Here is a 16316-nt window from a genome sequence, read left to right on the forward strand (position 1 = left end):
TTCTACTATATACAATGTTGTAAGGCATGTGCTTCATTCAAATTGAAGCAATGGATTTTTGAATTACTTATGGTTCAGGAAATACTGTATAATGAAGGAGTGATTTAAGAATCCAAGAAACTCTTTATTTGAAGATGTCACATATAGCTCCATAAGATATTCAAGTCCGAGATAACTAAGTTGCAATGTCTAGGCAATGTGTTCGGCAGGCAGCCAGTCACATCTAATTACATTAAGCTTGAAACAGAATGTCACTGATTCTAACATGTGCTTTTTCAAGTGAGGCCAACTATTACAAGGAGGGTGGGTGAAGGTCAGTTTGATAACGCTTGTAAACGATAAGTCTGACAGTATCTGTTGTCTGTCAAGAAGCAGTTAACACAAGGATTTTACCCTTCAAATATCAGTTTGGGTAATATAAAATATTCTTAAAAATTGATAAGTTGGTTACTTCCACATTATGCTTCAACAAGAGCAATCAGAAACATCATTCCTTCCCTAAACCTCCCTCTCTCCCTATATTGCTCTCCTGCTTTATGACCCTCTTCAGACCCCAGCTTTGTCAAAACTGTTTGTCAATCCTCCCAATTCCTATTTTCCTGGCTCCAAAGCAGTTTTCCATTTTCTTTATGTGTGAAGTATCTTGGCACATCTCTCATGTTAAACAAGATCAGTAAATGAATTTCTTGTTATGCTTGTATGAAATTCCTCTGTCTTTTACATTAATTGAAAGTGTAAAAAACATTTAAAATATCAGACATTATACTTCTATTGATTCTGAAATTACACTGCAGAATTTCAAACTATAATCATTGGTAATAGTCCTTGTTAAAATGGCTCTTTAAATGTAATGAGGAGGAATAATAAAATTTGTACTTATAATTCATTCAACTTGTATATGAAAACTTGTAATTAGACTTGTAAAAGTCTTGCCTTCTGTGGCCTCAGGATGTCCTCAGGTGTTTTGCAAGCATCAAAACACTTTTGGAAGTGCAGTTGCTTACCTCACCCAAACAACTTTATTAATCCATCTCATTACGGTCAACTATCTCTTTGTTAATTACCACTAAACTAAATGGACATTGGCATTGATTCCCAATCTTTATCCTAAGTCATCAATCTAACCTATTTTCTTTCATTGAAAGGTATAGAGACGATGTCTATATTGATCAAACAAGTGAACCAACCAAGTACAGGATGGATAGCTACTACGGAGTTCACTCTTTGGAAATTAATAGGTGAGTTCACTCAGAAATATAAAACACATTCAAGGGATCCTGGTAAACATAATGGATTGTTTTTGTATTTCCATAGAATCATAGAATGATATAGTCCATCTGCTTGTGCCAATTATTTGGTAGAGGTTTAAAAGTCACCATTGAATTTGCTTTCACTGTCTTTTCATTAATGCATTCCAGCCAGAGCACCTTGCTATGAAATAGTTTCCTCGTGTCATTTCTAGTTCTTTTGCCTGTTCACTTAAACCTTGATTACTAACCCTTGCCTCTCTGGGAAATAGCTTATCTTTATTTATTCTTTCAAAACGGTGTATGATCTTGAATAGAATGATCAAATCTCTTCTTAACCCTTGCTGCTGAATGTTGAGAATGTGCCAGCTTATTGAGTCTCTTCACATTCACTGAAGTCCCTCATCTCGACAACCATTCCAGTAAATCTCTCCTGCACCTGACATCCTTGTTTAAAATCTGGCTCCCAAAAATGAACAGTATACTTCAGCTGAAGCTTAACTACTCTTTTAAAGAGGCTGGGGATAACTTCCTCGCATCGTATCCTATTCCACTTAATTTTTTTTGTAAAGTCTAAACTCCCTTTTTTTTAAATCAGCCTTCTCAGCTTGGCCTGTCATTTTCAAGGATTTGTGTACCTATACATGTTAAGGTGGTGCTATTGCTGTTTAATTTGCCTTTCTTCATTCGTCTAATGGAATAGGCTGGAGTTAATGCAGCCCGACTTAACAAGAAGCATGCTGGCCAGGCCCACTTCACTGCAGGAGAATCAATGCAGATACCATAGACCGAATGGACATCTTCTCTGCAACAATCCTGTGGTTCTGGGAAAGGGGCATCTCAATAGGCTCACTGTCACATTTATTTTGTTGGTTTATTTCTGATCTTTTTTCTCATTTTGTGTCACCAGTAACATTTAAAATGATGCCCTGTATTGTCATTTAGTGAAAACAACTACCCAATATCAAGCACTAAAGTAAAACAAAGAACTGCAGATGCTAGTAAAAAGAAACAAAAACAAGTCATTGGGGAAACTCAGCAGGTCTGGCAGCATCAGTGGAGAGAAAACAGAATTAACATTTCGAGTCTAGTGACCCTTCAACTCTGAAGCAAGGTCACTGGATTTGAAATGTTAACTGTTTTCTATCCACACATGCAGCCTGATCTGCTGAGTTTCTCCAACAATTTTTGATTTTAAAACAAGCAATAGTCTCCCTGTTCGCTGAGTTTAAGGTGAATCGTTTGGTCAGTTTGTGGAGGAGACACTCCTCAGTAATATGTATCATTGTTTGATTTTCTCTAGAAGTGCACAAGGTGTTTGTTCTGAGGTCCCAGAGGTGGAGGTTGGCTGCACAAATGGCCCTAGCTCATCCGGAACCTGTTTAAAAAGGGCCACGCTCACCGTAGTAATTCAAAGCCTGTCATTCAGTAGCAAGGGCTTGTCAGAAGGAATTTGCTAGTATGTTCCCCTGTTTCCCATTCCTTGATTCAAAGGATATATGTAGATCTTGCTCAGGAAGACTGCTCCATATGGAGTATGAGATTGAAAAGAACTAGTCAGTGGATTGAAGAATTCATCATAGAATGATAAATGAAGTACACATGGATGGTTTCAACCAGCTGTGGGTTTTCACCAGTTAGGAGAGTGATGTTTGTGGAGACTGGAAACCAAGGGAGAGGACCTTCAGGTAATCAATATTCTTTTTGTATTCACTTGAGGGATGAGTGGATGTTGCTGGTAACACCATTGAATGTCAAGGGGTAGTGGTTTGCTTATCTCTTATTGAAGGTGGTCATTGCCTGGATTTGTGCAACATGAATGTTACTTGCCATTTCTCATCCCAAGTCTGGATATTGTCCAGACCTTGTTGCGTTTGAACATCAACTGCTTTTAGTATCTGAGGAGTTACAAATGGTGCTGAGTATTACGCAATCATTGGTGAACATCCCCATTTCTGAGCTTATGATAGGGAGGGGAAGGTTACTAGTGAAGTAGCTAAAGATGGCTGGGTCTTGGAAAATGTCATCTAAGGATCTTCAGTGAATTTCTGCAGTGCATCTTATAGATAGTCAACATTGATGCCACGAGGAACATCCATGGGAGTGGATGTTTGTTGATGTGGTGCCAATCCAGTGGGTTGCTTTTCTCTGTATGGTGTCAAACTTCAGACAGTTGTTGGAGCTGCACTCATCAAGACAAATAGGGAGTATTCCATCACACTGCTGAGTTGTGCCTCAGATGAAAGTGGATGGGAAACGTTTTGCCAAATGGTCACATTTTCAACGAGCCAGCAATACATTTTTTTCTCTCTCAGCCTGCTACATGTGATTAATGGTAAGTATGTGAGGCTTAGGGCTATAGATGATCACCCTCCTCATACCACCATCACCCCAACAACCACCGCCAACATTTCTACCTGTAGGCATTTAGAGGACAAGGGTGAAAGCAAAGGAAAACCTATGCCAGTGAGAGGCAGGAGGTGTAGCAGCAAGATGCAAGATGGCTACTTATCTCTCAATTAACATTTTCAAACACTTTTGATTAATATTGATCAAATTCAATCCCCTTTACAAAGTGCTGTTCTTTCATGTTCTGAGCTAAGCACTGTACTGCATCACACCCAAATCTCCATCCCTGTCAATGGTGGGGTCTGACTGAAGCAGAGACACACCTGGGTGTTTATCACTGCCCAGAGTCACATGAGGTGAATGAGCATGGAGAAGACACTGGATATTAAAGAATGGTGACTGATATATCTCCCAGCCTTCAGAAGAGAATGTGGGAAAAGCTGGTTTGAGGATTACACAGAGAAGAACACAGAGGCTGGAATTTTACAAATGCATCATCCTGAAGGCACCGAAAGCAGATGGTACACAATTCAGTAATGTTGGTTTGGGGAGGTTCCCATTCCACTCACCTCTCATACTTTCCCAACTATGCAGGAGGTATTGGGTGTCAATGGTGTTTTATCAGTGTCAGAGAATAACACTCATGCCAATATAAACCCTAGTGGCTACGATCTGGTTTGGTGGGAGGGTCCTTACTGTTTGGGCACTTGTGCCAAACAGAGAGCCTTTTCTGCCATGGGGAGTAGATTAGCAATCTCTCCCTTCTGCCTCCTGGCTAATCACAGGTCCTTTCCCTTCCTTCTCACCAATACTCCAAGGTTATATCACAGAGGCCGAACACCAGCTGTCTGACACCACATCAGACCTCTCCCTTGACCATGACTCCACCTTGGCCCATCGCATTATCGTGTCCCACACTGTCAGTGAACTCATCGCCTCCTGTGATCTCCCCTCCACCACCACCTCCAAATTCATAGTCCCTCAGCCCCACACTGCCCGGATCGACCTGTTCTCCAAGCCCACTACACTGGCCGACTCTTCATCTCTGCACGCTCCTGTCCCACTGAACTCATTTCTTCCTATCTCGACTCCATTCTTTTCTCCTTGGTCCAGGCACTTCCACCTACATCTGGGACACAGTCCACGCCCTCCACCTTTTCGGAAACATCCAGTTCCCTAAACCCCAGTGTTTCATTTTCACTATGAATGTGCAGTCCATACACACATTCATACCCCACAGTGATGGCCTACAGACCTTCAGTATTTTTCTCTCCAACAGACCCGTCCAATCCCCACCCCACCAATACCCTCCTCCACCTCGCTGAATTAGTCTTCACCCTCAATAACTTTTCCTTCAATTCTTCCCATTTCCTCCAAATACAGGGGGTGGCCAAAGGTACTAGAGTGGGCCCCAGCTACACCTGCCTCTTTGTCAGTCATGTTGAACAGTCCCTCTTCAATGCACACACTGGTACTGTTCTCCAACTCTTCCACTGTTATATCAATGGTGGCATCGGTGCTGCATCCTGCACCCAGGCTGACAACTTCCACCCTGCTTTCAACTTCACTTGGTCCATCTCATTCCCCTCCCTCTCCTTTCTTGACTTCTCTGTTTCCATCTCCGGCAACAGTTTATGGACCGACATTGACTATAAACCCACAGATTTCTATAGCTACCTGGACTATACCTCCTCCCACCCTATATCCTGCAAAATCTCCAAGCTGTTTTCCCAATTCCCTTGTCAGAGTAGATGTTCCACTCCCAAGCATCCCTGATACTGTCCCATTTCAAACAATGTTTGAATTTCCCCCCCCCCATCATTCAGACAGCCTTCCACTGCACCTCCTCAATCCCCTGCTCTACTGCTGAACCACCCTCCCCTCACTTCCAAACATAATAATGATAGGGCCCCCTTGTCTTCTCTACATTGGTGAGATCCAACATAGACTTGGTGATTGTTTCACCAAGCATCTTCATCAGGCCCATAAGGGCCAGTCTGACCTCCCAGTCACTGCCCATTTCAATTCCCCCTCCTACTCCCTCTCCAACATTTCCATCTTCAGCCTCCTCCATTGCCACAGTGAATCAGACCAAAACATGGAGGAACAAAACCACACCTTCTGCCTGGGCAGCCCACAACCCGGAGGACTTAACATTGAGTTGTCAAATTTCAAATAATCTTCCTACTCATCCCCTGACTCCCTTTCCAGCCCCACCTCCTCCCTTCCATTCCACCTACTGACCCTTCCTTCCAGCAACAACCAAATTCATCGCTCACATCAACCAACCAGGTCATACACACCATCTGTATTCACATATCACTACCTCACCATACTGCTACTCTCCCCACCTCAGCATCCCTCCTATCCCTCCCACCCCTTCCACCCTCCACCTTCCACCTTTATCTGTAGCTCCCCCTACCCCCACATCTAGTCCTGAAGAAGGGTTATATCTGTAATGTTAACTTCTCCACCTCCTGATGCTGCCTGCTTTCTGTGTTCTTTCAGCCTCCTGTTTGTCTACTAACCCTCCAAGGCTTGCCTGACTGTCCCTAGCAAGACTGCCACATGTATCTCCCTGTCAATTACCTGCATGGTTCCTTGTTGTGTACTGACTGCAGTGACTATGTTCCCAATGAGCACTGTCAGGATTGGAGAGCTGCTGGCCCCCTGATTAGCCAGACTCCATTGGAGGTGGGAGATTCTTCCTTATTGGCTGGGTTGAAAACTGCAAGCTCAGGCACTAATTGCTGAAAGACCATAAAATTTGGTCATCGCTTCCTGGGCCAGAACTTGAATTTACAGCTAATGGATAAGGCCATTACCTCTGCTTAAAATTCAGTTCAGACAGTCCTTTGTAATGCTGTACTGCTTATCAGCTCCTGATTAATGAATGCTTTGCAAGTGAGTGTTCTATAGTTAAAAGCACATGCTTGAAACCCATGTGAATTAGTCTTTAGTTGGCATATGTTTTTGTGTTTGCTGCGCTAATTTTACTGGATCTAATTGGGTGCGTTCATTCCTTCTTTACAGCTTTTAATCCATCTTTTTTTCTTTCTGACTCTATTCAGTAACTGAAAGCGATGTTGTTTGTTCCTTTTGTTACAATGATAGTCAAAGGCATGCAATGCTCCCTCACTTTCCAATGTATGGATTTGTAATCTGATTGCTGTGCTATGGCCACAGGCTGTTCAATTCCGTTATCCAGCCAGAAGAACAAAGGAAAGGAACACAGGCATTGACAATTTGTGTGAATGACTGAAGCATTACTTACAATCCTTAACTATAAGCCATGAGCAGTTCAGGTTGATGGAGGATAACGATGTCATTTTCCAAAATTTTTTTATTAACAACTTCTCTAAGGTTCTCTGAGGTTTCAGTCTACTGTTCTCTTCCACCTGACATTGAGCAATGAGGTAATCTGCTTCTCTCTTTTGCATACAGCCCTGCTCAATCACAGCTGCCCTCACCAAAATGCTGAGCTGTCCGTGATTGGATCCCTGCTCCCTCGCAGCAGTTTAAATTCTTTTGGCTATCACCTTGTCACTAAGGCCATGTTAAGTTGGTGATTTGAAACCTTTCTAATTCTATCAGCGCCAGCTTTACAGAGTGCAAAAATATCTGATATGTAAGCCCTCATGTGAAAGCATGATTCTCTAATCTGCCACATGCAGCACTGAAAGAAAATAAAATATTTAATTCTTGCTTTACTGCTGTGGGCCAGAATTACCTAGAAAAATAAGGTTACATTTATTGTGTGCACTATTGCTCATACATCAGTAACCCAGCAGTTAGTGTCAAGGAAGACCTAGACAGCTAATGGATCAGTTGTGATTCACTCACATTGCTTGATGACTTACTTGGCTGAAACTGAACGTTTATATTCAACTTCTCTGTAATGCCAAGAAACATCAGTGGTGTTAATACACATGTAACTCCCTGAAGAAAATGGGGATGATATCTGAACCTTGCTAACAATGAGATTTTAAAAAAATTTGACAAGGCGAAAGTGAGTACTGCAGATGCTGGAGATGAGAGTCAAGGTTAGAGTAGTGCTGGAAAAGCACAGCAGGTCAGGCAGCGTCTGAGGAACAGGAGAGTCGACTTTCGGGTCAACTCTCCTGCTCCTTGGATGCTGCCTGACCTGCTATGCTTTTCCAGCATCTCACTTTTTGATTTTAAAATCAAAAATACACAAGATCGAACACTAGGGACCACTATACGCACGAGGCAATCTCACCTTTTTAAAAAAAAATAGAAACGTTTGTTTCAGCTTAAGGAAGAAAAGGTCTTCCTTAGTTTAAGACATATAAATAATCCTTTCTATACTTGTTCTCAGCAGATCTGCTCCTCACTTTAATCTGGTTACTTCTCCTGTCTCCAAATCTTTATCCCTGGATGGGATGGCTATCACACTGGCCAATGAGTTGAAACTAATCCATCTGATTCCAGGCATACAAATTACTAACTGAGCAAACATCATAATGATAAAATTAATGCTAGTCATAGAGTCATAGAAATATACAGCAGGGAAACAGATCCTTCGCCAACTTGTCCATGCCAATCAGATATCCGAAATAAATCTAGTTCCATTTGCCAGCATTTGGCTCATATCCCTCTCAAAGCTTCCTATTCATATACCCATCCAGATGCCTTTTAAATGTTGTGGTTGTACCAGCCTCCACCACTTCCTATGGCAGCTCATTCTTTCTGCGTACCACCCTCTGCGTAAAAAAGTTGTCCCAAATATCCCTTTTAAATCTTTCCCCTCTCACCTCAAACCTATGCCCTCTAGTTTGAGATTTCCTCACCTCTTGCCTATTTACCCTATCCATGTCGTCATGATTTTATAAACCTCTGTAAGGTCACCCCTTAACCTCCTACTTTTGAAATACATTTTCAAAAGAGGAAAAGTGTTCTGAAGCATTCAAACCCTTGAGTTGTGAAGAAGTTTAGCTGCCATTTATTCTCTGGAGGATGATCTAATTGCTGTCAGCGCTGTATGGCTCCTTATGAACAAAAGTTTTATTTGAAAATAATACATTGAGACAAAACTATTTCTTTGTTTTTCTCAACTGCCTCTTCCAATCCATCCTTTTCTTTTTATTTACTTTTGTATTCGTATCTAACTTGACTCAATACTCCTTTGTTTGATTTCATTTTTTATTGTTAAATATTATTAAGGATAGGGTCCATTGTTCACTGAGGTCCCAGGTGCCAGTTGCCCTCACCTTGTTTTCATCAGTTGATATTTCCAGCAAAATAGTGAGGCTTGAAGTGGAAGGAAAACATAGCAATCCTCCCAGTGCATTTTGTTCCATCCAGCAAATTCTGCAACAAGATGTTTGCCATCCAAACAGAACATTTGTCAGCAAAGGTGCTGTTCCACCACCTGCTAGTGAGCACTGGAATTAACTGACAACTGGCCGGGTCAGAATGAACCATAAAGCTGGATGTATTGCATGGAACAATGCAATTCTCAGAATCCCTACGACTTGGATGATTTTGAGTACTGCAGGGTAATGGGATCCTAATCAAATTATTGTCTAGTAACACTAATCAGTGAGATTTTACCTGTTTTCCCTCTTTGGATTTGCCTGTAACTTAACTGGTAGTGTAACACAAACTGTCATTATTTGTTGAATTAAGGGCACCAAAATTTGCCCATTTCTTCTTGTAGACACATTCTGTGAGGTTAGTGGAAACAATATAAACTTGACAAAGCCCGATCTTTGAGGTATGTTCCTTGTGGAGGTTGAGCCTCCAGCCCTCTGTTACAAAGTAATTTTTGTAAAGGGTGAAGTACAAAACCAGGACTCATTTTAGAGTTAGAGAGTTTTCGTAATGTACAGCATGGAAACAAACCCTTCGGTCCAACTCGTCCATGCCGACAAGAAATCCCTACCCAATCTAGTCCCACCTGCCAACACCCGACTCATATCCCTCCAAACCCTTCCTATTCATATACCCATCCAGATGCCTTTTAAATGTTGGAATTGTACAAGTCTTTACCACTTCCTCTGGCAGCTCAAATCCTCCAGCCCTGGCAACATCCTTGAAATCTTTTCTGAACCCTTACAAGTTACACATCTTTGTGATAGGAAGGAGACCAGAATTGCACACAGTATTCCAAAAATGGCCTAACCAATGTCCTTTACAGCAGCAACATGACCTCCCAACTCTTGTACTTAATACTCTGGCCAATAAATAAAAGCATACCAAATGCCTTCTTCATTATCCTGTCTACCTGTGACTCCACTTTCAAGGAGTTATGAACCTGCACTCCAAGGTCCCTTTGTTCAGCAACACTCCTGGGGACCTTACCATTAAGTGTATAAGTCCTGCTAAGGTTTGCTTTCCCAAAATGCAGCACCTCACATTTATCTGAATTAAACTCCATCTGACACTTCTCAGCCCACTGGCCCATCTGAGCAAGATCCTGTTGTAATCTGAGGTAACCTTCTTCACTGTCCACTACACCTCCAATTTTGGTGTCATCTGCAAACTTACTAACAACACCTCTTATGTGCACATCCAAATCATTTATATTAATGATAAAAAGTTTGTTCTCCATTTCCTTGGCCATTAGCTGTGACTTTATAAAATAGGCATAGCCCAAAACTATTCCTCGGTCACATGCTTCACTGCTTACAGGGCCTTTAACATGCAAGTCCCATAGGAATCTCTACAAACCAGCAAAAACACATTTCTGCAGGGTCTCTCCTGAATAGGGTATATTAGTGCAGGCAGACTGACATGATGCTCACATGATGGAACAAGCAGAGTCCTTCACCCCAGATTATCTGAAGCAGTATCCATTTCAGTCCAAGCTGGGAGTGCCTTCTAAATATACATGTTGCTTTTTAAAGCTTTTTGTTGGTATTTGTCTGTTGTATAGTTAAGTACTGATTAATGTGGTAGCGACTTTTACTTCATTATATGGTGTTGTGGAAGTCTTTCTATTTTGTTCCAGTTAATATACAATTTTGTAATTTGTTACATCCCACTTTCTTTTATCCTGGGATCAGTCTTGAGTGGTTTTTGGTGACAGAATTTCATGGCAGAATTCCAGGCTGAAATCATCTTCTCCAAATGCCATTTAGATAATGATCGTTTTTAAGGATGTTTTCATCCTGGTTTTAAATGGATAATTTCTTCATCAAAACAAGTAAGGAGTGGCTAATGCCATTTTTAATTGTTTTGGATCCACGCTCAACTGATGTAATTTAACTGATCTGATGTATTAGTAAACAAATTATGAGTTATTCATGGAAGAGGTGTTAATGCACATATTAACCTTTTAATGTTTAACATTTATTCAAAAAGACAAATTTGCTCCTTTTATTGAAAGCATTTTGGAAGAACTACTGAAAAGAACAATATGATGAATTATATACGTTTTTCTCCTTTCTGCTTCTGAAGATCCTGATTCTTGGCAGCTTGTAATTTTAAGTGTGTTTTGACTGAGTGACTTGTCTTCGTGAAAGAAGCTGCGAAACAGACCTCTGACCATTTGATTAGCATGTAGTTGGGATAGTTTCACACTTGCATACCAGTCATGCACCATGTTCATCCTTGTTTGTTGAGAAGTCCTGCATTTTTGAGAATTGTAGCTTGTCAAGATGGTTCACATGTGCCTTCCAAACATGATCTGTTTCGGAAAAGGTGACCCTGCATCCAGAGTCTCAGGTGTAACACAGTGTCAGGACAACCTTGTTTCGTTGTCTTACACTTCAGGATGAGTGATTTAACAGAGCAAACTTTTCGCTCAGTGAGACAATTTAATCAGTGGTAATATGGTGAGGACATTGTATTATTCATTCCTCATTTGGCACACACATGCCTGAAAGGTCTTCCTGTATATTTGGTTATTGTCATAAATTATTTCTTCAGGTGCACCGAACAGACTGAATATAGCATTGATGGTTTCTGCCAAGGATGCACTTGATTCACTCTTTGTCTGATAATTAGAAATGATCAGTGACTAAACTGAAGTCATCTCCATTAACTGTAAGTAAATCAGTTGTGATTTTGGACCAAAGGACTGATGGAATACGTGAGTGTAGAATTTATCCATGTTGCAGTGGCTGATGGTTTGGGCCTTGTATCGAATTTGTTAATGTACCGTTGATCCCTGGCCAATAGAACATATCAGGAGCTAGTCATTTTGTCCAATCTATGTCCATACTTCCTTAGTGTAGTTACACCTGTATGTCCTGGTGGAAAGCTTCAACCACAGGTACTTGTTTTTCTTTTGAAGATAATATCTCAAAACATAGAGTTTATCTTTGTAAGGCCAAAAGTTCATCTTTGGGGCGGCACAGTGGCTCAGTCGTTAGCATTGCTGCCTCACAGCACCAAGGTCCCAGGTTTGATTCCAGCCTTGGGCGACTGTTGTGTGGAGTTTGCACATTCTCCCCGTGTCTGCGTGGGTTTCCTCCGGGTGCTCCCGTTTCCTCCACAGTCCAAAGATGTGCCGGTTAGGTGAATTGGCCATGCTAAATTGCCCATTGTGTTGGTTGCAATAGTCAGAGGGCAATGAGACTGGGTGGGTTACTCTTCGGTGGGTCGGTGTGGACTTGTTGGGCCAAAGGGCCTGTTTCCACACTGTAAGGAATCTAATTTAGTCTAATCTCAAAAATATCTGACACCTCTCTTATAATATCAGGCCACCCTTCAAGAACAACTTTCTCCATTATCCATTCCCAATTGTATCTCATAGAGTTAAAACCCCAACACTGTGGAAACAGGCACATCGGTCCAACAAGTTCACACTGACCCTCCGAAGAGTAACCTATCCAGACCCATTCCCCTATTACTCTAAATTTACCCCTGACTAATGCAACTAACCTACACATCCCTAAACATTATGACCAATTCACCTAATCTGCCCATCTTTGGTTTGTGGGAGGAAACCCATGTAGATGCAGGGAGAATGTGCAAACTCCACACAGACAATTGCCCAAGATTGGAATTGAACCCGGGTCCCTGGCACTGTGAGGCAACAGTGCTAACCACTGAGCTACCATGCCACCTACTGCAGTACAGTTCGATACAACAATGTAATTGATCAATGTCTGAATGTATCTTTTACTTGGATGTTCATGTTGTGGACTTGTACATCCAACCGAGTATCTGCAGTCTTGTTCGGTTTTGGCATCTCCTTAGTGTAACTGCGGTGATCATTTTACTACCAGATTTGTAGCAGAAATCCTATCCCTGCATTTTTATCAGAAATCTAGGTGGTGAACCTTTCCATGGTTTACAATAAATTGTTTCCAATGGGCTATGACTGGTTTCCACAGTGAATTGTTACAGACTGGTATGTGTGAAATCTTGTGGTCCAAATATTAGAGCAAGTGTGTCATGCTCAAACTTGGAGTATTTGGATTGTGCTTATGATAGATTTTTGGATCCAAATGCAATTATTTTGCCATCTTGTAGGATGCACGATCCGAGTACCTTTTGCAAAATGTCAACTCCCAGGATTGTCATCTTCCTTGGATCATAATATTTCATAATGCTGCTTTCTGCTGACAATGCTTGCTTGATGGACTTGAATGTTTGTTGATAGTCCTCCTGCCATATGTATGGTATGTCTTTCTTTAGGAGCTCTCACAATAATGCTGCTTAGTGACAGACATTCAGAATGTAAGGTGCCAAGAAGCTGAAGAACTTGAGGCATTGCTGAAGGTTGTCTTTGTCTTCTGGGGTAGGCATTCATCTTACATCTTTTACTTTGCCTGCATCAAGATGAATTCTGCAACCCGACTAAATAGAGCCAAAACAATTGACCTAACTTGCATTGGGTTGGCCCTACTTTCTGTGGAAAATGAGTCATTTGTGGTGAGCTGCTGCCATCAATTAAAGAAAGTTCTGATCATACTCTCCTTTGGTTTGTCCATTTACTGCAATATCATCAGTAATGGATACATATCTAAGCACTTGAGCATATCTTGATTGACAAATAAACTAAAGGCAAGCAATATCAATAGTTACTTGCTGAGATTTCTCGACTCAGTGTACCAATTAATATCCTTATTTATTGTCTAGTTTGGGAAAGAACTTGGAATTGATTTCCTCTGGTGTTGGAATCTTGTGTGAGAATGTCTTTTGGGAGAGTTTCAGACATCTTGGAGCTAGACATATCCTGACTGTGCCATCCTCCTTTTGTACACTTGTAATTGAACAACTCCAGTCTGGTCACAGGGTGGATGAATGCCGTTGCTTGACTCACTGGATGCAGGTAAGGTAGCACTTGTTGGTTGTAGGTACAGGGAGAGGTAGAATGGAGCTGGAATTGGATGAGAAAGGTGACAGAGGGGAGTGGAAGATGGTTAATGAGGCAAGTTTGAGAAGATGTAATCAGAAAACTCACGAGGACCCGCAACGAGAAACACAATGAGACTAACACTTAATAAAAAAAAAATAAGATTCGGCCCCAAGTCCTGTTCCCCTATTGCACCCTACTACCGTGTTCACTGACTAATGTTTCAGTGAAGTAACAACTTGTGTTGAAATTCTTGTCTTGCTTTCAAATCCTTTCCTTATTTCTCTAAAAGCATGTAGGCTTATACCACATTTTTTAAATTTACTCCATTATTAGTAGCTCTGCACTCAACTATCTAGCAGTTCTGAAATTTTGTCTTTAAACTCTGTAGGTTTCCTCCTTCCTTAAGTTCCTTCTGAAAATCTACTTGTGACCTAGTTATTGGGCATCTGATCTCATATCCTCTTAGGTGACTCGATGTTACATTTTAAAAGGCTCCAGTGAAGCCTGTTGGAACCTGTTTTCATTACTTTAAAGGTTTTATGCAATTGCAAGATTTTGTTGTTGTGTGACACCATTAAGGCAATTTTTTTTTTTGTTTTCAGATGCGCCACAAGTGACACTGCTCAATATACTGCCTTGGCTTTTAATATTCATGGAGAGGCATCATCAAGTGCCACTGTCATTGTTAAACGTGAGTTTCAGAATAAATGTACCTGGGTCATTTCTCAGTTTGAGTACTACATGTCGTGCAGAGAGGAGCTGGTCACTTAAATTTACCCTCTCCTTTTAGGTTTCCGAGGAGATGAAGAGCCTTACCACTCTGTTTTGCTCCCTTTGAACTGTAAGTAAATAACAGGAAAAGCAACCAATTAAATCTATTGCAATTAATTACCTTCTGCTTTTAGAACATTGCTCACTTTGACAACTACAATTTAAAGTCTTTACTATATAAGCTGTGCAAGCTTGAATTTTATTTTCTCTTCTCACTACTTTTTTCTGCTAAAAACACTGATCTTTTCAAAGGTACAACTCTCAAGGAAGTAATTGTAACTCCAATACTTCTCCAAATGCTCCTCCTTTAAATGTCGGAAAGCCATTGTATTACAAAATATGGTCTATGCTGTCATTGGGATTTTATAAGGTTCCAAACTGATAAAATGATGTGTGATACTTTCCTCATCCAGCACCTTGGTGTTAATGGATAGAATTCAGGAGTGTGTCTTCCATCCTCGAATAATTGAAGTTGATCCTATCACAACCTCAACTGGGATTATCTAACCTGGCATAAATAAAAATGGAACTGGAGGTCCTGCTGGTTAACTGGCTCAGATTCATATAGCCAAAGTGTTTGTTCACTAATCCATCAGAGCACAGACTTTATCTCTGATTCTGAGCACGTTAAATTTACTATGATTTCCTTTGACTGCAGTTAATTGTTTGAGAGGCCTGTTTGCACTCAGTACACTAATTGTCATTGGACAAGAGCCATGGCTGTTGCACTGCAAGCACAAAGGCGAGAGGCAAAAAAACCCTCCAATGTCAATCTGAAGGGAGGAAACAATTTATAGGATAATGACAACAAACAGTGCACAGGAAATATGTCAGCATATTAAAACAGGAGAAAAGAGGTCAACACATTAGTGAAAGGCCCCACACCAGAACTGGGAAATGGAAGGTAGGATTATGGGGCAGAACAAAACAAAGAGGGGAAGGATGAACAATATGAAGCTCCACCCTTCTCTTTGTTTTAGTCTGTTCTGCAACTTCAATAGCATTAGGTTATTCTACATGAGTACTTCAGACAAGACTTTTTATTTTTATTAAACAGGAAGTATCGACAAAAAATTCATTCCATTTGGTATTGATGATTAAAATGTGGTTTTAAATGCGCATGTTCATTATATACATCACATTTGAGGATTGAATGGCCTTTACTGTTGCGATTAGAATCCTGTGAATAGATTGAGATGATGAAAGAGCATCCCTGTGTAGTTATCTTCATCAAACAGTGACCAACGTTGGATGTGATTCCACCACTGGACAACATTTGCTGAATACTCAAGATTGTGCAAAGAACTGAACTAACAAACAACTTAAGGTCATCAGTTCAGATCTCAGTGTGCATGCTAAAAGGCTACATTAATCTCAAAGTAAGGCATTATGGGTAGAATTCAGGAAAAGGAAGGGTGCAACCACAACATTGGGATTGTACTACTGACCTGCCAGCTGGAGATAGAGGAAGAGACGTGTAGTCAGATTCTGGAAAGACATGAAAATAACAGGATTGTTGTTATGAGTGTTTTAACTTCCCCTATATTGACTGGGACTTCCTTTGTGCTAGGAGTTTGGATGGGGAGCAATTTGGCAAAAGTGAGGACTACAGATGCTGGAAACCAGAGTTTAGATCAGTGTGGTGCTGGAAAAGCACAGCAGCATCCGAGGAGCAG

At 41.0% G+C, this 16316-nt stretch overlaps 1 protein-coding gene across 5 annotated transcripts in view; it reads left to right on the plus strand.

Annotated features, from left to right (window-relative positions):
* The window catches only part of myom2b (myomesin 2b), a 145875-nt gene that overhangs the window by 28277 nt on the left and 101282 nt on the right, over positions 1–16316 (plus strand). For all 5 annotated transcript variants that reach the window (XM_043679203.1, XM_043679214.1, XM_043679173.1 and 2 more), the window contains exons 6-8: positions 1146–1238; positions 14472–14560; positions 14660–14710. In XM_043679203.1, the coding sequence (XP_043535138.1) occupies positions 1146–1238; positions 14472–14560; positions 14660–14710 (233 nt within the window). The remainder of the gene's footprint in view (positions 1–1145; positions 1239–14471; positions 14561–14659; positions 14711–16316) is intronic.

Source organism: Chiloscyllium plagiosum, chromosome 3 (assembly GCF_004010195.1).
Source record: "Chiloscyllium plagiosum isolate BGI_BamShark_2017 chromosome 3, ASM401019v2, whole genome shotgun sequence".
Lineage (NCBI taxonomy): Eukaryota > Metazoa > Chordata > Chondrichthyes > Orectolobiformes > Hemiscylliidae > Chiloscyllium > Chiloscyllium plagiosum.